Below are 24,045 nucleotides of genomic sequence, written 5' to 3'. Positions count from 1 at the left end.
ATCAATAGGGAATGTGTGACCAAAACCTTGACACTTTGGTTTAAAAAAAAAAAAAAAAAAAAAAAAAGAAAAATCCCTGGATATTTCTTATTAGTTGAGACGAAAATGTGATGTTTAAAACAGGACATTTCCATATTTTTCAATGGTGGCGTCCGCTCGAGCCATTTCTTTCGGGCCAGACCAAGAGGAAGCGCATTGTCAGAATTACTTTAAACTTCCCAGAAAACAAAAATAACAATAGTTCATTACGCCTATATAGTTTTCAATCGTGTCCAAATCCTATGAACGTGTGATTTTGAACATTGAAATCGTGGAACAATTTCATCATTGTCAGAACCATAGAAAATCTCATCTTGATTGAAAATTTCAAAAACGAGGTGGTAAAGGGACTTCCTAACAATGTCATTGGAAAAGAACAAGGATTACCTTGTGCCAAACAATGAGAAACATGATTTTGGCGGACCTCAGCTAAATCTGCCACAGCAAAATGGAAAGAAAATGGCATTTTATAAGCTTATTGGCTCTTTTCAGTTACATCTATATATATACTTTATATAGATATACTGTATATTTTTCAATGCAATTATAATGCACTGTATTTTCATATTTAAAATGTGTCAATTCTAAAACACTTAAAACCATAAAAGTGAGCTATCACATTAATTCAAATTAGGTTGCTAGTTAGCTATGTTAGCTTCGACTTCAGAAAAAAACTTGAACGTTTGTTTTTAACTTTTCAAGTTTGACCTTTTTTTTTTTTTTTTACACTGCTTTCACATAAAATCTGATTCTCGTATCTGCTGCTAATGTTAACGTGACTAATTTACACTTTTAATTGTCCTATTCAAACAAACAACTGGCACAACCAAACAAAAGGTTGGTTTCATATTTTCTCAAACATTTTTAAGGTATTTGTTCCTGTATCTTTGTGCTGTCTACATCTATCAACCAATATTTTACCGCTAAAGTCAAAGAAACTGAAAGTACAATTGTCAAAACAGTCCCTTGATATAGTTTCACTCCCAACTACTACATTGATTACCAGTACATTTATTCAACACTTCAGACTTCGTGTTCTGGGGAATGTCATAAATAGAAAAATAGTTCACGCAGACGACCGCACATGTGGAGAAGTCATTAGTGAGTGGCCTACATGACCTGCCAGTGGAGGTCAGCTGGAACAGCGACAGTAGTCAATCGGAGAATGTTGATGGGGGGGTCACATTTTCACTTCAGGTCATGCATTTTTCTAACTAAAAATGGACAAAAGCAGTGTGATTTGGCAGTTGGTTCATGTGACAATAGTTTTGGAGCCCTAAAACAGGTTGGTAAAACATTGCTTTATTGTTTGTGTCAATCTTAATGTGTAATTTGAATAACGCTAGGTTTAAATAAATGTTACCTGAATTTCCCCAACATGATTCATAATGTATACATCTGTTTGTAGCCTCTAAATAGAAATTGCATTTTTTGCAGTAGTTTGGTAAAATAATAAAACCAAAATATCAAGGCTGACAAAAAAGGATTTTATTGTTATATTTTGTGTTTTTTGGTCGAACCACATATTTATCATAGGATTTGAAAAATGCACTGAAATGTGTCCACTGCTCCACATGTGATAAAAGTAGGACTTGTTTGAAGGTTTTAAATTACTGTGACGTCTATTTTCCGTTAGTCCGTTTACGGCTTTTCCCATTATACAGTATGTTAGCATCAAGCTAGAAAACTTTTGTTAGATTAAATTATATGGTTTGCTTGAAGATTTTGGTGTTTAAATATACAATGTTTAATTCTCTTTTGTTTTCTGTGTCATTTTTACTTTTCAATGCAAGTTTAAAGTGTGTGGAAGGCGTAAAACTAACAAAACTTGTCAACTTGTGTCGCAGACTTTCAAATCAACAAACGGGGATTTACTGTATTTGCGGTTGTTTTTTTTAAGTAAATGGGGGTTTCGACCTATATACAGTTGTTTTTTGGGGGGCTGTTGAATTCCCGTGCTGCAGGGAGCAGTCTGTCAAACAGGAAGTGAGCTGGCCGGCGTTTTGACGAGCGTAACAGATGCGAACATATCACGATGCTCCAGAGATGATTGCCGCGGTTTCTAGGTCGAGAAAGTCGTCGGAATAACTTGGACATGGTGGCATGTAAATACTACTGGGAGTTTGAACAAATCTAATAAAGTTATGTACTTGTAGGATTTGTGTGTGTGCCGAGTTTCCATTCACTGTGCCGTGGATTGCTAGCTGTTGACCGGAGTGTTCCTGACGAGTCATCGATTTTGTTGCGTTTGTACATCGTCTCATTTTCTTTAAGTTTCGAGCAGTGTTCCCCAACCTTTATTGAGGTGAGGCACATTGTTTACGTTAGAAAAATGTCCTGGCACACCACCATACAAAAATGTCACATTAATTTGCCGTGGCACAGTAGTTGGGCATCATTGGTTTAGACTTGTCATCCATTTTCTGTATTTTTGTTCACAAAATAATTAGCAGTCAATGCTGCATCTTGAATGTGATGGGTAGTTGGCTGTACTGAACCAGCTTTGCATTGGAAATGTTTAATCGTCGTTTTGAAGGCGAACCACGTGGAAAAACGTGTGCCGTCACAGCATTGGAAATAATAATTTCATGGTCTACAGCGCCTCCTGGAGTCCACAGAGAATACAGCAAAGAGAAATGACAACAATTTTATTTTTGGGCCTTCTTTCATGCAAAACTCATGTTCTCCATCTTATTACTTTCCTTTTTAATCGCAAATTAACAAATCCAATTATAGTATATTTAACAAAATGGATCACAAGTTACAAGGAGCAGGGATAAGGAAGGAAGCCAAGTTAACAGTTACACACTTAAAAATAATGCTGCAACGTCTTGTGAATTTAAAGACATCCCTTTTCCTACTTTAATTGGAAAAGTATCAGATATATTGTAATGCAATCACATCTGTGTTAAAATCATACTCCAAAGAAATGCTAAAACAGTTGAAATAATACTAAAAAAAAAAAACAGCTGAGACAGAAAATGTCAAAATACAGCAAAATAGACAGTCCATGTTGCAGTTTTCAAGAACACTCAACGATATGCCGTATCAACTAAACTAAAAGTACCTCTCGCTGTTAACAGACTTTTTTATTCAAAAATAAAGTATTCCAAAAGTTGGATTTGTTGCGCTTAAACAAGTACCTCTGGGAGGTGACAGTGCCATGGACTTTAGTGGTCCAGACCAGCTCTCAAAAACCACGGAAAACATTGCAGTTGGAGTGTGCCATATGCAAACTTATTAAAACACGTTTTTATTGTTAAAATAACTTTTTTTTTTTTTTTTTTTGCCAAGTACTTTACTCTGCCTTACCACACTGTTAATAGCAAAGAAGCAGCCGTAATGTAGATGTTTTATTAAAGACATCTCACTGGCTGCTTAATTGTGTAAGAAAGTACCAAATTTCACCTTTCTTGGTAAGAAGAATGCTCTCCAAGGTTGGACTTGCGTTGTTCTTACAAGACCTGCACGTGACCGTGCAAGGACGTGGTGTTTCCCCCGCAGTCCACATATTGGTACATCTCCTGGGACACCTGCTCGGTGTGGCCAAAGTACGACGTGGTCACAGTCACCCTGGAGGGGGGGGAAAAAAAGACACCTTCAGTCCAGAGAAACAAGTTCCTTTACAACAAACTCAGAAGTTGCCTTTCTTAAGTGTATAGGATGAAATTATTTATAATCATTGTCAGAAATGTCCGTCGTCCTAGTTTTGTTGAATGCAGCGTTGGGTTAACTCTAGCCTCATGGCTTGTTGTCACTGACTATTGCTGATTTCGCGCTAATTTTATAAACTGCAATCTGGTATATATATATATATATAGATATAGATATAAAATCAAGTCCAACTTACTGCATCATGACTACCATGTTGTGCACTCTGATGGACTGCAGCGTGCAGTAGTCACTGTGGACAACAAGATATCACGCCAGTGTGTTCTGACAAAAGTTCATAGTACACAGAATACACGTTGAGGTACGTCTACTTACAACATATCGCTTAATTCATCTGCAATGACAGTGGGGACTGTGTAGTCAATCTGTAAAACACAAACACAGAATTTTATTTTTGATTTATGGTTCAAAGGTGAGCAGATTAGATGTTATTGTGTTTTTTTTTTTTTCATAAGCAGTTTTTGTCCAGTCCAAAGTTTGCAGAAACCTTTCTGCTATACATATTGAGCAGTTGTCACAGGGCATAATTTAGGAAGGCTGTGCTGTACAGTTTAGACTGCTAGAGCGGTGGAGGCTCGTTTTTTCCTTGACCATGTTGGTCACCCATCCGTGATACTACATGTCCTTCAGACGTCAGAATATAACAATTCACCATGTCACAGCCGTAACGTGGCGGAAATTGGCATGAATGAATGAAGTATAGGAAGTCTCATATTCACAAATGAACATGCCTCTGATTGGCTAGGCTTCTTCTGAACTGCCGTGGTTTGGATTTGTCAAGTGTCAGTCGAAAAGAAGATGCTACGCGAGGTAAACTGCGACCCAACGCCAGCCAGGATTTACATTGACAGCAGGTAAATTGATTTAAAAAATATATGTGATGGAAATGCAGACAGAGTTAACATGATCGCTGGGGGAATGGCTAATTAATGAACTACATAGCTTGGTTACGGTAGGTGTAGCATAAAGACTAGCCTAGCCTCGCCTTTTAATGGTTCTTTTACTGACTGATTGTAAGTCTGTTAGACTTACAATCTGTTAGGCTATGGTAGATGGTCTTTTCCCCTGTTATCTAACTAAGAAGACGATCACTTGAAATTGACTCTTTTGTTGCTCAGATTAATGGCACTGATGTTCTTTTTTTTTTGATGCTGTAATAGACGGACGGGGCACTGTAGTCCACTCAGCAAGGCAGACAACTCAAAATTGAACCCAACCCAATTATGGTTTGGTTGCCAGTCTGTCCCTGTCCTAGCAGATATTTTTGTGCAATGGAGATACTTGTCAGCCCAGGAAATCCCTCCTAAACTTGAGAAATCTGCATTTTATAGTGATTCAAGATGGCGCCTAACAGTGTGGTCGCCTCGGTTACGCGCTCTCTAGCATTGTTTTTGTTTTTGTGTTTTTCGTTCGTCTTTGGAGACATTACACGACTCACTTACACAAGGGGAGACTTGCTAACCATCAAGGAGGCTACTCCGGACTTTCTTTCACCAACTTTCGCAAATCCGCTCAGTTTTTTCCCGGAGTTACTCACCGGAGCAGCGACCGCGGTCCTCGGCGCATGGAAACGGAGGCGACGCCACAGAGGGAAGCGAGCCGGCAACGAGGTGAAACTCCGCAAGAGAGGATACAGATTGCCGTTTCCGTCCATCCACCTCGCGAATGTACGCTCCCTACCCAACAAAATGGGCGAGCTCCATCTTCTGATAAAGACCAGTAAAGACTAAGGACGTTCCGCCGCCATGTGATTTACGGAGACTTGGCTTTGTGAGGCTGTACCCAATGGCGCCGTCATGCTTCCTGGTTTTCATCTTCACCCAGCAGGGTGAGGCATATTCCGCCTCAAAACAAAAGGCGGCGGAATATGCTTATATATCAACGAAAAATGGTGTACAGACGTCACGGAGCTCGGCACACACTGCAGCCCGCATTTGGAGTCGCTGTTTTTGAACTGTAAGCCATTCTACTCGCCGCGTGAGTTCGCATCATTCATTCTGGCTGGCGCCTATATTCCGCTTCAAGCTAACACGAACGCTGCACTGCTAACGCTCACCGAACAAGTGAACGAAATTGAAAAAAAACACCCGGACTCACCCCTCATTATTCTCGGGGACTTTAACAAAGCTAAACTCAACCAGAAACTCCCTAAATACAAGCAGCACATCGACTGTTCTACCAGGGAAAATAACATTTTAGACCACTGCTACACTACGCTAAAAAACGCATACCGTGCTATACCTCGTGCAACACTGGGCTCGTCTGATCACTGCTTAATTCACTTAATACCAACATATAGGCAAGAACTTAAATGCGCAAAGCCTACGGTGAAAACAGTCAAAAAGTGGACCAATGAGGCAAAGATGGAACTTCAAAGCTGTTTAGACTGCACAGACTGGAGTGTCTTTGAAAATTCAGCTGGCAGCCTGGATGAATATGCAGACACTGTCACATCCTATATCAGTTTCTGTGAAGATGTGTGTGTACCAACAAAGTCATTTTGCGCATTCAACAACAACAAGTCGTGGTTCACTGCTAAACTTAAGCAGCTTCGCCAAGCCAAGGAGGACGCATATCAGAGCGGGGACAGGGCCCTGTATGATCGCGGTAGAAACCAGATGACTTAAGAAATTAACATTGCAAAGAGGAAATATGCAGCAAAGTTGGAAAAACAGTTTAATTTTTTGACTTGAGTTCGTTGTCACATTTGTGTGGGGCCAATTATGTATTACTCGTGCACTCACTGTAGTTGTCTCGCCACGCTGCACTATTTGCATATCTGTTGTTGACCAACACTGGCCACTCATGCCAGAGTAGCATCTGCAACATTTGCACAATCAACATTGTCCCAAATTATCGCACTACTCGCTTGAAGTCTCGGCGCCCTTTGCACAATGGTCATTGCACCGGACTATTGCAATATTAGTCTTTCGAACTGCTAGAGGACTCTGCATCTTTTTGCACAATTGTCCAAAAAAAATGTACCGCCATTACCAGATAACTTGCAACCCTTTACTGCTCAGTGACTGTTTTTTTTTGTCAATGTCTTTCTGTCTCCAAAGTGTTCTGTCAATTGACTGTCTGTTGTCGTACTAGAGCGGCTCCAACTAGCGGAGACAAATTCCTTGTGTGTTTTTTGGACATACTTGGCAAATAAAGATGATTCTGATTCAGATTTTTAATGGGGATTTTCAGCTTTTGCATTTGTATTAAGTATTAATTAACTAACAATTATTTTCATAACCAATTAATCAGTCGATTATTTCTTCGATGAATCAAATTAAAAAAAAAACTTCTATCCCTTTATTCAAAAACAGGACATTTACAGAAAATACACAAACATGAATTGATTATGATACAGTTATTGATTTGGTCCGTAACATGTCAGAAAATAGGCCAAAATGTTAAATTGTTTTCCAAAGTAAAAGATGTTTGCAAATGTCTTATTTTGATGAAACACAAAGATAATCAGTCTGTAAATATTAATAAAAATAATATTTACTGCTTTATCGTTATAATAAATATAATTATTATTTACCGTTGAGAGGCTGAATTTCCGACGATTTTAACAATTTTAAGCTAAAGGTCTCTAAATGATGAATCGATTTGATAATAGATTAGTTGTCAATTCATCGATGAATTGTTGCACCTCTCATTAGTATAAATGCAAAATGTACAGCATTAGCATATAAATATTGTTGGAGTTACTGCCATCTCGAAGTAATCACAGTCGACAACACTGCTTGCTTATTTTTGCGTGTTGAAATATATTTACAATGTGATGCGAAAACGTGTGTTTTAAATTTAAGTTCAAATGTGTTTAAAGCGTATGGGAGGAGTAAAACATTCAGTTTGGAACGTATCCCCCGTGATAAACGAGGGTTGACTGTACTCTTGTAAAAAAACACCATTACAGACCTGTCGCTGGTCCAGAGGGACGATGACAGTGCTGTTGCTGTTGAACTTGGCCTTGCCGATCACAGTCTTGGCGAACTCCACCTGGGCGGTGATGTTGGTGACTGATATGGCGTAGTAGTTGTTATTTGTGATGTTCAGAGTATTCTGGAGGGAAGAGGAGAATAAATACGCGTGAGATTATGGCTGTAAACCCCCAACACTGATTTGAAGGGGGTGTATATATATATATATATATAGAGTACGTGGTAACTTGTTCTTGCTAAAGTACAAAAAGAAATATTCAAATGCTCAATGCTTCAATAATTTGGCTTCATACTCGCTATCTTCCATCCTTGACATTCTTTTGCCAAAAATGCTACAAATGTGATGACAGTGAAATAAATCAGTTGCGTTGAAGTTTGGGAAACCAGTATGGGAATGATCATTTTCTGACCAATTTAGTGAAAGGAAAATGTCCCGCACCGTGGTTGGGAATCACTCGCCAAATCATACCCGGTTCCAGCTCGGGCTCATTGGGAAAATTCCCAAACAGACGTTCGTCAAAGTAGGAGCTTTGGAATTTGCACAAAATGGCTGGAAGAATCCTCGAAATCATTGTCAACTATTACACCATGCTCTGCCCCTACGTTAGCTGGCGTAAGCAAAAACTCTTTGCAAAATGTCGCTCATCTGTCCCGGATAACTGATTGCGATGGGAGATCATTTGGCCCAAATTCCATAGGAGGAGTTTTTTCGAGAGGAAATGAGCCCTGGAATTCACGCAAATTGGCTGGGCGAATCCTAGAAATCATCGGCAAACTTTCATGCCAAGCTATGCCCGTGTAGCATGTAAGATGCCTGGGTTCAACTGGGGCTCGTTGGGGGAATTCGCTAGTAGGACCTGAATGTTGCCCAAAATTATCTTTCTAGGCTCTAACCGACCGCCGAGTCACGCTTCTGTGAGTGCTCGCATTGATTTGTCCTGTCCAACACAGTGCAGGTAACACAGCTGGACAATCTTACGGTAATATTGAGATAGATGATTTGCTTCTCGTGGTCGTAGGCCACATAGGCCGACTTCACGCCCACGTAGTAGACATCGATGGTACGGGGGAACAGGAAGAAGACGGCCAGGCTGGACAATAGTAGGCACACGCACACCGATATGGTCACGTAAAGCTTCCTGCGCACCGGACAAAACAGAACTCAGACAAAGTCGACGTCCCTTTTGATCGCTCATCAGTACATAAACACTCACGTCCTGCTCGGCCTCAGCCTTTGGTCGCTGTAGGGAATCAGAGCCACCAGCTGATTCTCCTGACCTGGTCAATGATTAGAAAAAACAATAAAAGCACATATTGTATAGCAGAGGTACACAGACCATTAAATATGACGTAGAGCGAGCCTCTGCTCTTTGGCGGTTCATCCGTCACCTGTTGTGAATTTCAGCTCCTCACTAAATCGCTACTATTGGCCTGCCCAAACCACGTCTGTTATTTGTACGCATTATTAACCAATTTAAAGTGTTGAAAATAGCCTAAGCCTAATAGATTTGTTCAAGTAACTCTCTTTTAAATGCATCGTAAAACTCTGCCTCTTCTCTGGGTTTGCTTATTTTTTAAGGAGGAGGAGGTGACACAGCAGGAGGGGGGCGGGGCGAAAAAAAAAAAAAAAAAAAAAAAAAAAAAGAATAGTTGCATCCTATACTACTTTCACAGCAGGATCTCTGAGTCTCTAAGCTCGTCCGTGACCTATAATTCCACAACGAACGCTTGAATTTGTAGGTCAGGCTGAGCGGGGAGCAGTTTGAAAGCCTCTTGCAGAGACGTCTCGGTATATCATTTGTCTGCTGTCCCAAAGCTCAGGATAGTGGGACATCGCATTTGTTAAGATTGATTCCATTTTCCCCTTGCCGTTTACAGTATAAGTCCGCCAAAATAGGAATCAGAAATCAATGATTTCAAATGACTCAGCCAGCCTCTCTCTTATTTGAGGCGCTTTCTGATGTCACCGCTCTCAAATAGAAAATTTTTCCATTCGAGGGCGCACTGCATCAAGTCAGCTGCCCTCTGCACTTGCGCGCCGCGGAATTCCGTGGTCCCGCCCCCTCAGCACATACACAATGAACGGGAAAGTCAACTGCGCGTTGCCAAGCGTACTGTGAAAAGGCCTTAAGTTTGAAAGAATTATTATTATTATTTTTTTTTTTACCTCGGGGGATGCGACCTGTGCCCTGACACGTGGGACAGGTCACGCTGTCCCGACCGGTGAACTCCACATAAGGAAACTGCGACACGTCGCCGTTTTTGGCTTCGTCCTGCGCTGGCGTCTCTCCGCACTCGTCCTTATTTTGCGTCAGCACCTCTTGACTGTCGTCTTTGTGCTTGGCCAGCAGTGACTGGGACTTCCCCATAGCTGACACCCTCACTATTTCGCAGACACAAAACACATGCACATTGTCACCGTTAAGGTGATTATACTCAATTATGGTCTACAAAATGGAGGCTAGTGTTGATTTTCAAAATTCTCAAAAGTTGGGTGACCCTTATTCCAAAAGAATGAGCATGTGTGAAGATGAGGTACACTGGAAGTAACATGGATTCAAATAAGTAACTGGTGTAACCAACTTATTTTGTGACAAGTATAAAAAAAAAAAAGTGTTTAGCTTTGTTTTGTGCTTTTTTTGGCCACCCCTATAGCACAAAAGGAATAGCCTCAGAAATGGGCTAAATACAGTACAAAGTTAGGAAAAATTCAGATCAGCAAGACTCGAGCATCACCACATGCGTTACCAACGTGAAGCTAAGACTGTTTTGTTGTTTTTAAGTGGTTAAAATTCTTGTGGGACTTTTAAGAAAGTTACAAAATTGCATTTTTCTTTTTTGGCAACACTTATTCCCGAAGGACGAACAGCCTAATAAGGGCCTAAACGAGAAGTTACACAAATTCAAATCAGCAAGACTCTTGCGTTATCGTCATAAGCTAAGACTGTTTTATCATATTTGTGGTCATCTTCTTGTGTGACCGTTAGGAATGTCAAAAAATGAGCATCTGCATCACAAACACCTTCGCACTGTGCCTTCATCTTACGTTTAGCGGCTTTACACTTTACTTTTAGCTTGCTTCTTTTTACACTCGTACGACAGTTCTGAATTGTAAAATATGGCTTATCGGGGGTAAAATGTGCCTCTTAAGTCGCACAAAACCAAAGGATTGAATCTGCATGTTTTGCATATTTTGGGGGGGGGGGGGCCTTTTTGTAATAGTAATTGAGACTCTGATATTAACGCTAATGTGTTAATCTCATTCACAGCAAGGTTAGTGCTAAAATTGCAGTACGTTAAAATCTTACTTTGAAGGCTTAAATTGTTGTTATGCTTATGGAATATGAACATGGTTTTTAATAATGAGTGTCCAAGTTCCAAACTTAGCCATCAATTTGCTTTGTAGCTCAATTATACAACTGTCAGGTTGTCTCATTTTGCCATTTGTAGGTATACGTTTGAGTAAAATGAACATTTCTTTTCATCTTAAAACTACTGACAACATAGTCATTTGCAGAAGGTCACGATTATTTGATTTCAGTCACAACGGCCCTCAGGGGGGGGGGGGGGGGGGGGACAACAATAACGACGATGCGGCACACGGCAAACACGAGTTTGGCATCCCCGCCTGAGTTTGCACGTACGACGTGAAGCTTTGGCCCAGGCCGCCATGCTGTTGTTCCACAAGGCTCGCACACGATCGGGAGCACAAAGTACCGCCAGCTTGAAAAATAATTAGCTTGTAGGTTACATTTTGCAATTGTAAATGGGGGATTTATACCGTTTACCCACATAATAACCTGATGTCGTCACGGTCTGCTGACATCGAGCTACTGAGTGTCGCGAAACAAACGCAATAGACGCCAATGCGTCAACTCCAACTGCTTTTTGGAATTGATGGTTTAATCTTTCCATTTTATTTTGTTCTTTAGAGACAGTGCGGCGGCAATCCGTTCCATACAGACTCACCCTTGTTGTCGCTCTTTAATTTGCGGAGTTGGCCGTCATACGGTTGGGTCGAAGCGCTTGTTGTGCTTCTTATCACCACGGGAGAACGAAGCCGGAGGGAACGCCCCACTCCCTTCTCCCGATTGGCCAGAAGCTGCCGACATGCGTGACGTCACTCTAGCGACACTATCATATTAAATACACAGGTTAAGAAAATAAAAAACACAGGTTAAGCCCAATGGGTTAAGCGATGGACTATGGATGACAAATATCATATTCTCAAATGTAAATAATGGAAAAAAAATACAAATAATAATAACAAACAATAATAATAATATAAAGTAATTTTTTGTATTATTTATTTCGAGAAAATGCTAGAACACGTGACAACATGCGTCACAGGTTAAACCGGTTAAAAATGGATGTTAAAAATCTCAATAATAAAAAATAGCTATTTGGGGGGGAATGTATCTCAATATTATATTATTAAACATTCTATATTATTTTAAATGAATTGAATTTGCCCTTGATTCATTAAAATTACTGTAATAAATATTAAGAAAAGAACTCAAATTCATACAGAGCCTCATGCTTATACTTACGTTTAACCACAATGGAAACTAGAGAAAGAATATGGTTAATTTATACAATTTATATAAACTGTATAACTACACAATAAGTTATGTTCACAGATAAAGGATTTATATCAATTCTATTTATCCCTTTATCCATCGTTGTAATTGTGGATCTTTTTAGGGGCACCATTAAAATGTTTATCAAATGATTATACTTGCATTAAAACATGTTATTTATCATTATAAATATGCTATAGTTCTTATATTTTTTTGTGATTTGTATACATGCTAACTTTAGCTACTTTATCTGCAGCAGGTTGCAAAATCCTATATTTGAAAGAAAGTATTGTTTGTGTTGAAAAACAATATCGAAATAGGACCGTATTTCTCATTTTTTAAATACATTGTTAACGTATACCTATTTTTGCATACAAGTGAGAGTCAAATATTCTACCATTTGTGAATGCATACGCATAGGAAAGACAATGTGTATGAAAATAGTGGCGAGTGAACGGGCCAGACGGTGGCAGTGTGCAGCCACGCGTGGCTCAGTGGTTCCTATGTAAACATTTTCATGTGTTGAACCTCTCCTGAGGTTGCCCCGCCCCCACAAATCAGAGTGACTCAGTGCACACTATTTGAAATGTCCAATTACACCGCAAAACAACATCTCTCGATTTTATGGCAGGACAGATTCTTTTCAGTCACTGTGAATTTCCAGTGCGCAGGCAGTTTGGCATTCAACATGAAAAATATGCTACAAATAAAACTCCAGTTTGGCCATTACAATGACCTACTTGGCGTCGTTATGGAGTTTGTCTTAATACTCGGGCTAAATGACAAGAATGGGCATCAGACAGAGGCTGTAAATATCCCCGCGCTAGAACAGATTTAGGACTTTTGCAGCAAATATGCTTTCAATTATGCACCGTTTTAACTGTGAATCGTCCTGAGTTTCACACTGATAGTTGGTGAGAAACAGTCATTTATAAGTCAAGGAGTGAAATATGAATCTTTGACAAGCTCAGAGCAAGTCTGCAGCGGCTGATATGGACATTTTGTCGACTAAATGGCTCTGAAATCACCAACAGCTATTTTTAAACATCAGCACCACATTTAATGGATGTTATAAAAGGAATAGCCTCTCACCCCCCCCCCCCCCCCCCCCCCCCCAACCATAACTTCTTTCAAATGATGGTAAAATAGAACTTTTGAATGACTTAAAAAAAAAACAACGTCACACTATGTCTGCTATGTTTAAGGAAAGTTTTCTATGTCACACTGATACGGTATCACTGGGGGAAAAAAAAACCCTACCAAAAATAGTAATTCATTGAACCTCTAAGGATGGAAAGTCCAAATTTAGAGTTCTGTACCACGTTGTGCCACAACACGCCGGTCAGCACTTAGCTCTACTGGAAAAGATGCAGCGTACCTAGCAACAAGTTAAGGAGGACGATTACTAACCTATGCTAATTTACGTTAGCTGGTCTAAAGGTGTTTCAGATTATATGTTAGCATTAAGATAGCGGACTTTCGTTTCATTATTCGTAAGTGGGCAAGCAAGAGTCTTCTTTTCCTTCTTGACAGTGAGAGAGTGACAACTTTCAAAAGTGTCTTTTAGAAAGTTTAAATGAGTTAAATTTATGTGGTAGGGGTAAAACTATATATAACAAAATATCTTCATATTGGGTCTCTATGTCGCTGATTCATTATATCGTAATGGTACAATGCTTTAAGATACCATACACAATTGAATGTAGAAATAAAGTATGTTAAGCTTGTAAAAAGCAAAGAAATGCTACTATAAATATACAATATATGCTCAGACTTTTATCAGCAGTATGAAAATAGATGTTAACTCATGCTAGCTACAGTACTTAATGTTGATGTCGCTTCGCTAGTTTAGCGATACTGCATTTGCAACACATTTGTGAATTTTTCCTCCTGCTCAAGTTAAACATTTGCAGCCACTTGTTGCCAGGCAGATTTCATACTGCTCAATTATAGCTGCCCCATTGGCCAATGAAAAATAGGTATGCTAGGATGTGAGAAGACATTCGGCCCCTGGTCAGAAACAGGAAGACAGGTGGACACCCACCAAGGAAATTACTTTAAAGACAGCACAGAGTTGAATCTGTATTAAATATAAATTGTGTCATATTCTATATCAGAGCATGCTATCCCATCTCGTGAGATCACACTGCATCAGTTTTAACAAGTTCCAAAATGAATCACATTCTTAATCTGTTTGGTCACACTGCAAGAAACTATTTTAATGACTTTTCTCAAGTCGTTAGGAAAAAACTAAATGGAACAAAAATCCCTGCAGGCCGCACACAATCGCAAAGCTTCCCCCACGGTGGTGGTCCATCTTGTGGAATAGGCCCACTCGTTATCTTAAAGTAGCATTTCATGGCATTTTTAACTCAACAACTCTCAGTGTGAATGCTGCACCGGATGGGTAAAAAAAGTACAAGGGGCAGACAAAAGAGTTCAGGATGGGGGGAAAACCTGTTCAGGATATGGACGAAACAGTGCAGGATGGCGTAAAAACTGAAGAATGCAGACAAAACAGATGAGGACGGAGGATAAACAGTGCAGGATGGGGTAAAAAAATGTTGAGGATGGGGGAAAACTGTGCAGGATAGGAGAAAATAGCGCAGGATGTGGGAGCACTGTTGAAGGATGCAGGAAAAAGAGTGCAGGATGGGGAAAACAGTTTTGAGTTCAGAAAAAAACAGTGCAGGATAGTGAAAAACAGTGCAGGATTGGGGAAAAACAGTGCAGGATACTAAAACAACAGTGCAGGATGGGGAAAACAATCCAGGATGCAGAGTAAAACCGTGTAGAATGTGAGAATAACATTGCTGGATGGGGTAAAACAGTACAGGGTGTGGGGAAAAACAATGCAGAATGCTGAGAAAAAAATGGTGCAGGATGCGGCGTAAAGTGCAGGTTGCAGAAAAAAAGTGCCAGCTGGAAAGAAAATGCAAGCTTTCCCATTGTGGGACTAAGAAAGGTTATCATATCTTAAAAACAATGCAGCATGTGGAAAAACAGTACAGGATGGGGCAATAAAAGTGCAGGACACAGCAAAAAAATGCCCATTGAACAAATGCTTAAAGGGGGCAGCCGTGGCCCAATGGTTAAGATCATCGCCTGCCACCGTGGGGGACCTAGGTTCAAAACCCCGACTGGACCATCCGCCAACATCCCCCGGACTCACGGCTGTGGTGTCCCTGAGCAAGACACTGATACCCCGAAATGCTCCCCGGGCGCTTCAGCTGCCCCCTGCTCCAGTGTGTTCCGCTAACATGTGTATGTGTTCACTGTGATGGGTTCAATGCAGAGAACAAATTTCGTGTGCATGCATGTTCATGACAATAAAAGATGATTCTTCTTCTTAAAGGCACTGGTAACAGGCCAACGCAGCAAGACAAAAATGTCCACTGGCTATTTAATTCTGCTTAATATGTGGAACAAATCAAAATAAATTGAAATGTGTAATTTTAATGGTCACATGGTGCCATCCCGGGCAGCCATGTTGGTCTCGTGTTAAAAACACAGCAGGACGTCCAGTCACACGCCTCCAAACTGCGCTCGGACACTTCAGGGAGCAAATAGAGCGCAACAGGGGTGGTGTGTGTGTGCCTGTGTGTGTGTGTGCGCGCGTGCAATCATCCCAAGTACATCCATCATGTTAGGTTGTCTCTTGTTTGACCTACAGTTAGCGTCGGCTCCCCCCCATCGTATCCCCTTGACCAGCTGGGCTCGCATCTGTCCAGCTCTGAATCTGGCAACCACAGAGCTTCTTATTTGAGAAACATTATAACATTTCAAATTGTTGATTTAAATGAAATGCTATGAATCCGTCACAGCCCCCGAAGATATTTTTTTGTTACAAAAATTGCACAGTATTGTGTAAATAAATCAATCAATTATATCAAATAAAAGAGAACAACCAAGGTGTGGTTTGTGCTCCTCGTATCTCAAATCGTGCCTTCCCATTTAAATGAATGGCAATGCCATTAATCCATTCCAGCCTGCCCCAAAAAAACAACCCAAAAATGTTTGTAATTTTTTTTAATAAGGAATATAGCACTCTATAATCTGTACTTTGTAAAACATATAGTAGTAACATAATGAAATAGAATGTAAAGAAACAATTTGTGCATCATGATTAATTCATTGCAACTCCTACGAGTCTGTGCAGTTTGGCCACCGGGGGCGGAATAATACAGCCATGAAAGCAAATGAAGAAGACTTTCACAACTACTTCTCAGAGGATAAGGAATTTTTTTCAATACACAACATCTCATTGTCTTGGTTTAGGTTGGACTTCAATTTGGAGTGGCAATACAGAGCTGAAGAATTGTTCATTATCTGCAAATCTGCTGCTGGTTGTGAAGTGAGTTGAGTTCACTGCCACCATACGGCGCTCGTGTCTCTAATTTTTGCTCACAAGACAAAGCTAAAGATTGACCAAGCAATGTCTCGTATTTAGAAAAACTTGAAAGTACCTCAAGGCACCACTGTATAACTAAATCAAGCATGAATGGAAGATTCAATTTCTTTTTGACACAAAGAAACAAGGATCGCTTGTCTCTCAGCCTTGCCTCAATGACTTGTACTTGTGCTGTCAGAGAGACCAAAGGAGTGTTGAGATGAAGGCGCCGTAGGCGTGTCAGATCTTCAACTCGAGGCTGGCAAGTCCTGGGCGACGCTCGCTGATGGTCTACGCAACAGATCGGACGTGACAGTCGGATGCGGCGACTCTGGCAGCTCTTGATCACCTTCTCGTTTAGCAAATTGATCAGGCGCTAGAGGAAGTCAACTAGACTCGCATCATGTCTATGAGACCTTGAGGGGAAGACGTCATGTGGGTAGGGAGGAGGGTTTTTAATCTTGGGAGAAAGGCATCCTTCAAGGGTCATGCTGACATCTGAGGTGACCACGTAGTCGTTCACTTATGCATGCTGCTGTTTACGAGGCCGAGGCCCTCTTGGAATTGCTGTGTTCTGAACAATGAATCACATTTTCGACACGCCCGAAAATGCATTTTAATTAAACATTTTAGCAAGCGCATGATCACGACCACCCGAAAATCGCTCCCTCTGGAAAGTCATTGAAAAAAGGTGCCCAGGACACCAGATTCTTCCATTGACATGAAGTCGGGTGGACAAGTCTGCCATAACATCATGCACGAAAATGTCTCAAGGACCCATGCCTAAAGTTGAACTGGAAGTAAGCCATTTTGGGGGAAATTCTGCTAGCGTTAGAAAAAGGTGACCCTCGACACCAATTTCACAGATCAACGTGAAATTGGGTGGACACGTCCATCATAACAGAACGTATGAAAAAGTCTTGAGGACCAATGCAGAAATTGACCAGGAAGTCTGCCATTTTGGTTTGAAGGAGCCCTTTTGGTTGAACTTCTACCAGAATATTAGAAAAGATAGCCCCCGATACCAGTTTTTCTCTTTAAACATGAAAGTTCAATGCTGGAGTTCACTGGACCTTGGTCCGCGCCCTCAACAAACCTTTGACCATCGCTTTTCAACTGATTCACAAAAAAAAAAAAAAAAAAAAAAAAGCGGGCTGTCAAAGAGTGGATGGAGTAATTTTCGCATCACGTGTACACTAACTTTGTGGGTGAGTGTCGGGGGGTGATGGGGTGGTTCGGGTTTGTTTGTCCCAGCTGAGAAGCAGAACAGCAGCCCAATAATGGGCTTTCCGCATAAATACAAGTGTGCATGCCCAAACCCAATGACTGCAGGCAGAAACGCGAACAAAAAGTGTGTCTCTCAGTAAAACATACACACACATGCACGTTCTTTCCTGTCAGATCATATTAACATCAGGTCAGCATGTTTTTTTTTTTTTTTTTTTCCCAAGCGTGTTGCTATGGCAGCAGGGAGCGAGAGAGCGAGAGAGAGAGAGAGAGAAAAAAGTCTATCAGTGATGACTGGATTGCTGCCTGTCACCGCTGTGCTTAACGTACGCTTCATTGGGCCTGCAGTCGCAATAACACAAGTGTCATTTTAAAAAAAAAAAATGAACCTCGCTCGCCCACCCAAACCTCTGCTCATTAGATTTACAACGAACCCCCTTTTATCAAGATGATATCATCCAGATCCACCATATAAAAATCATCCTTTTCACAGCGTTGTATCCCTTCCACACTTATTTCAAACACATTTCAACTTATTTAAAAACAGCCATATCAATATCAAAAACTGACTCTGAGGGAACAACGACTATTTACTGGAGCTCAGTTGCCTCTTCTTGTTGTAATATTATGAGAATAAATTCTTAATAATAAAAGTTGTAATTTTAGTGTACATTATTTTGCATTTTTTGGGTAAACAAAAGTTGCAATTTTATGGTAAAGCATTTCAAACAGTTTAAGAGAAACAAGTCTGAAATGACAGGAATATATTGTTCAAAATCATAGTTGCAGTTTTATCATGAATAATTGAAAAATGATTGCTCAAAAAGTTGGATATTATGAGACTAAAGTCCTAATATTACGAGAATAAATTGTTCATAGGAAAAAGGTACGAGTTAATTTTATGAGAATAGAGTTGTGATATGATCGGCTGGCGACCGGTTCAGGGTGTACCCCGCCTCCCGCCTGAAGATGGCTGGGATAGGCTCCAGCAGCCCGCCACCCTTGTGAGGAGAAGCGATACTCGATAAAGAAAATGGAGGGATGGAGTTGGAATATGACAGTTCAAAAGTTAGAATTTGTTTACCAGAAGAAAATCATATTTGTAATGGAGAGAAATTGTAAGAGAATAAAGGTTCATTTAAAAATGCAACTTTATTCTTGTAATTTGTCTTTTTTTTCTTTTCAGTGTGACTTTTCAGATTCAAACAAAATAGAAATATCTAATTTCTGATTATGCCATTTCTTTGGAACATCATCGAAGTACTCTCCAGCTAACCAACTTCGAAATCTCGCTTGTGAGGGTCGTCCAAGTGTTGTTTCCAAGTGCAAAAATAGAGTCGGGATTTTTTTAATTTATCCCTTTTTGGCCTTGGAATAAAATACTTTTTTGACTTGAACTCACACATATGCACTCTGTATCCAAAATACCCTGAGGAACCCCACGAGCTATTTACACCTGCTTTCATTGGGCAGAAATCAAAACAGTGACTACGCAGGTCAAAACATGCCAACAAAATTTACATCATGTTGCCAGATTATGTTTTCGATACGAGTGCTCCAACGCTGGAAGCATTTTTTTTTTTAATTAATTCTCACTAATACTGATACCTACACTAATATGGAGTCGGCACATCAAATAAAACAAACCCTGTTAAGTATATTGCTAGAATGATTTTACATCACAAAACAGCATTTCCCAAGATTTTTGGAGCCAAACATCCCCTTTCATCACCGTGACAGAGTTGGCGGACCCCTATCCCCAACCCTGAGACCCACTCCATTATTCGCCAAGCCCGTCGCCCACTCAGCTGCGTCGTGAGTTGCCTTTCTTTTTTGGTATTAGTAGTCGTAGTTTTATTCAGTCACCATACAGAAACATATTTCACAATACAAAGCTCTTACAGAACTGTCACATGCAAAAGCAAAATGCTTATAAAAGCCTAGCCTACTTTTGAAAAACCACATGTAATTAAGTTACCAGCTTCCAAAATATAAGGGCGAAAAAAACACATTATTTGTTTACAATCTTCCAAAACAGCTTTACAAATGAAGTATTTTGAAAAATAAGCGGTATAGAAAATGATGGAAAAATGGATCCCAATTTTTCAAATTTATACTTGCATCATTCCAAAATTTAATATAATTTATAATTTCATAACATTTGAGTTAATAAAAAGTAGGTCTGTGTTAGTGTAATAATCATCCTTATTGATAATACGTACTTGTTTTTGCAGAACTACAATTGCATTTATTATTGTTTTGTGAGTAGATCCCCACAACTTTTCACAATAGTACAAATAGAAAACATCAATCCATCCATCCATCCATTTTCTACCGCTTATCTGAGGTCGGGCCGCGGGGGCAGTAGCTTTAGCAGCGAGGCCCAGACTTCCCTCTCCCCGGCCACTTCATCCAGCTCTTCCGGGGGATCCCGAGGCGTTTCCAGGCCAGCCGAAAGACATAGTCTCTCCAGCGTGTCCTCCCGGTGGGACGTGCCCGGAACACCTTACCAGGGAGGCGTCCGGGAGGCATCCGAATCAGATGCCCCAGCCACCTCATCTGGCTCCTCTCGATGCGGAGGAGCAGCGGCTCTACTCTGAGATCCTCTCGGATGACTGAACTTCTCACCCTATCTCTAAGGGAGAGCCCGGACACCCTGCGGAGGAAACTCATTTCGGCCGCTTGCATCCGGGATCTCGTTCTTTCGGTCACGACCCACAGCTCGTGACCATAGGTGAGGGTAGGAACGTAGATCGACCGGTAAATCGAGCGCTTCGCCTTTCGGCTTAGCTCCTCCTTTACCACAACGGACCGATACAAAGTCCGCATCACTGCAGACGCTGGACCGATCCGCCTGTCGATCTCCCGTTCCATTCTTCCCTCACTCGTGAACAAGACCCCAAGATACTTGAAGTCCTCCACTCGGGGCAGGATCTCATCCCCGCCCTGGAGAGGGCACGCCACCCTTTTCCGACTGAGGACCATGGAGGACCAAATAGAAAACAAACAAGCAGTCAATTATCCATCCATCATTCCATCCATTTTCTGTACTGCCTATTTTCACAAGGGTCGCGGGCGTGCTGGCGAGCCTATCCCAGCTATCTCTGGGTGAGAGGCGGGGTACACCCTAAACTGGTCGGCAGCCAATCGCAGCAGACATATAAACAAACAACCATTCACACTCACATTCAATTTAGAGTCTTCAATCAACCTACTTGGGATGTGCGAGGAAACCGGAGTTCCCGGAGAAAAGCCACGCAAGCATTGGGAGAACATGCAAACTCCACACAGGCGAGGCCAGGATTTGAACCCCAGTCCTCAGAACTGTGAGGCAACGGTGGGCGACTGGTGAGCAACCAGTCGCCCACCGTGTCCCAAGTCAATTCTATGTAACATGCAAAGTGGTGCATCCCTAGTTTATAGCTATGTTGATTATACTTTGTAGAACTGATATTCGCAAACATTTGAAGCCACGCAGGCCCTTTCATCAACACCCAGACAGAGTTGGCGCACCTTTCCCCCCCGCATGGGAACCCGCACAAACCCAAAACTCCGTCCAGTTTATTGTATCGCTATACGCATGTCGTTGACCGTAAGTCCCAGGGCGACCTGCTGAGGATGCTGGCAGGACGCGAAGGTCAGAAGTGGGTCAGTTTATTTTTCATTTTTTCCAGTGGCTTGGCAGAGTGGCCGCTAAAAGCAGCGAGTATCTGATACGTGACCTCGTTCTGCTCCACTCTCTGTCTCTCTCTCTCTGACCCATATTTTCTTGGACTCTTCACCACCCGGGACATTTTGGGCTCCAAAGAAACTTGAATCAAAAAACAACAACAACAACAAAAATAGCATCAAAGGTTTAACATTAAGACCACGGATATTACAAAATAATCATCCAGCTACAAATATAAAAAAGAAATTGTTTTTTTTCAAATGGCAGGTACTACAAAGGTTTACACACCACGCCAAACGAGTAAGCAATTCCATTGGAACTTTATTTTGGATAATGGTGCAAATAATTGACTCTTGATTTTTATGATGCCTATTGTTGCTGTTGGGCAGAATCCATGATCTCCGAAACTACTACTTTTCAGGAAATCCCCCAAAATGCCATCTTGCTCGAGTTACTACTAGTACTAAATGCCGCATTGTACAAGTTGCTATTGGGCCTTACATTGCTATCATATACCATTGCACGCCAACATCACTTTTCCAAAATCATGTCCAATCACCAATTTATCATGCTGTTATTGATTATAATGATACATCATGGCGCCAGTGCCAGCCATATCAAAGTTTTCTGACCCTTCTCAGAGAGTGGGAGTGGCCAAGAAAGCTAATAGATTTGTCTTGAAGCTATAGTCAACACTTTTAATTGGTCAATAATCCATCAAAATAACAGACGATGTGGGAACTGACCAATAGTATTGATTTGTGAAAAAAGTATTAAATTGACCATAAATGGACATACGCTTTCAGATATGTAATTGAGCTGAATGACTGGTCACACACACACAGTACGTACATACTAGGCTTGGCGTTATGGTCTTACAATAAAATCGTACATTTCTTTCCCCCCCAATATTTTGGACGCTTTTTGTCCTCAAGACATTTCAGCGCAGTAGTACAACAACAGTGTCTTTATAAGTCATGGTTTTTTTTTTTTCGTTTTGTTTTATTCCCCCCGTTTCTCACATTTCTACAACTTTGGCATACTAGTAGGACAACTGCATGTTACTAGTGAGGCAAAACTACTTGTGGGCATTTTGGTGCTACTAGTTCGGTCCAGGAGGCCACTAGTGCCTGCAAGTTGGACGTACGTAGTAGTGTTATTAGTGCAGCACAGTAGTTTTGTAAGTTTTAATTGCATACTAGTAGGTCTAAAGTCGCACTAGTAGTGGAAACATTTTACTAGTACTGGTGTGCCCTGCTCGTTCCGCTAGTGCACTGAATTGTCTAGTGAGGACAAAGTGCGTACTTGTATATCGACCTTAAGATGGATATCACTCCGGTATCGGTAACGTTTCACATGATGTCATCATTTGACGGTTTTGCCTTTTTTGGAGCCGTAATGTAACACATTTCGAACTATCTGCAAATGGTTCGAGTACAACGGCATCCGATCGCTTCCGTAACGTGCTTCCTGTTGATGTCGTCAAGTGCACCGCTGTCGGGTTTTGCCTCCCATCTGGCACCAAATCCCCACACTACAACCATACATGCTTTGACTGGAAATGTCGTCAAACAAATCACGTTAATCCCACGTGTGTTTCATACATGTTTGGTGCCGTGCGCTATTGTTGGGATTTAGCACTGGCAATCCTTGACGTTAAAAGTACATCCAAATGACACGCTTTGTGGTTTTATATTAATCCTGAAAGGGGGATGTATAAATGAAATGATGCATTACTTATGGCGATGTAGTCCAGCTGCTTATCAGGGTAAGTGGGCGGGCAGCCGGATGTGGTTGCAGCATAATTACAAATATCGCTTTGTCGTTGACGACTTGTGTTTAGACCATGGGAATCACTTTCCCTGTAAAGCACAAATAAATGTCTTGTAAATTTCACAAAGCACAGTGAAGAGTGTAGTTAACAACCCTGTCAAATTTCCATCCATCCATTTTGTGAGCCGCTTCTCCTCACGAGGGTCGCGGGCGTGCTGGAGCCTATCCCAGCTGTCACCGGGCAGGAGGCGGGGTACGCCCTGAACCGGTCGCCAGCCGATCGCAGGGCACATAGGAACAAACAAACAACCATTTGCACTCACATTCACACCTACGGGCAATTTAGAGTTGTCAATTAACCGGAGTGCCCGGAGAAAACCCACGCAGGCACGGGGAGAAGATGCAAACTCCACACAGGCGGGGCCGGGGATTGGACCCCGGGTCCTCAGAACTGTGAGGCTGACGCTCTAACCAGTCGCCCACCGTGCCGCCCCCTGTCAAATTTGAATGATGAAAATAATGAGTTTTATTTAAGGGGGAACCAAACCCAAGAATGCAAGAATACTTTGCATGCGCCACCACTGTTTTCTGATTGATATTGCGCTTGTGGAATAAGAATTAAACAGATTCATTTGAGCAAGTTCGCCTGTAACATAAATGAAACTCTTTTGATCCTACTAAAGGACAACAATGCATGAACGTGAGCATGCACATGTATTCCCAAAAAACACAGAAATACAAAGTGCTTCAAAA

At 41.2% G+C, this 24,045-nt stretch overlaps 1 protein-coding gene across 1 annotated transcript; it reads right to left on the bottom strand.

The window, feature by feature from the left end:
• Positions 1–2,672: 2,672 nt before the first annotated feature.
• tmem106ba (transmembrane protein 106Ba) lies at positions 2,673–11,772 on the bottom strand. Its single transcript, XM_061777820.1, has 8 exons — positions 11,622–11,772; positions 9,820–10,035; positions 8,867–8,930; positions 8,632–8,791; positions 7,630–7,773; positions 4,027–4,076; positions 3,890–3,943; positions 2,673–3,612 (listed from the first exon to the last, which is right to left on the bottom strand). The coding sequence occupies exons 2-8, from the start codon at positions 10,019–10,021 to the stop codon at positions 3,495–3,497; spliced, it is 792 nt and encodes a 263-aa protein (XP_061633804.1). The 5' UTR covers positions 10,022–10,035; positions 11,622–11,772; the 3' UTR covers positions 2,673–3,494.
• Positions 11,773–24,045: the final 12,273 nt, after the last annotated feature.

This window comes from Phyllopteryx taeniolatus, chromosome 6 (genome assembly GCF_024500385.1).
Source record: "Phyllopteryx taeniolatus isolate TA_2022b chromosome 6, UOR_Ptae_1.2, whole genome shotgun sequence".
NCBI lineage: Eukaryota > Metazoa > Chordata > Actinopteri > Syngnathiformes > Syngnathidae > Phyllopteryx > Phyllopteryx taeniolatus.
This window is presented reverse-complemented; position numbering and strand designations above follow the sequence as displayed.

Bases quoted from the DNA above. Each gene is read 5' to 3' on its own strand.
- tmem106ba (XM_061777820.1), bottom strand. From the start codon at position 10,021: ATGGGGAAGTCCCAGTCACTGCTGGCCAAGCACAAAGACGACAGTCAA. The intron at 8,792-8,866 runs GTGAGTGTTTAT...TCCGGTGCGCAG, and splicing joins AGGCTGAGGCCGAGCAGGAC to GAAGCTTTACGTGACCATAT. The intron at 3,944-4,026 runs GTAAGTAGACGT...TGTTGTCCACAG, and splicing joins GATGAATTAAGCGATATGTT to TGACTACTGCACGCTGCAGT.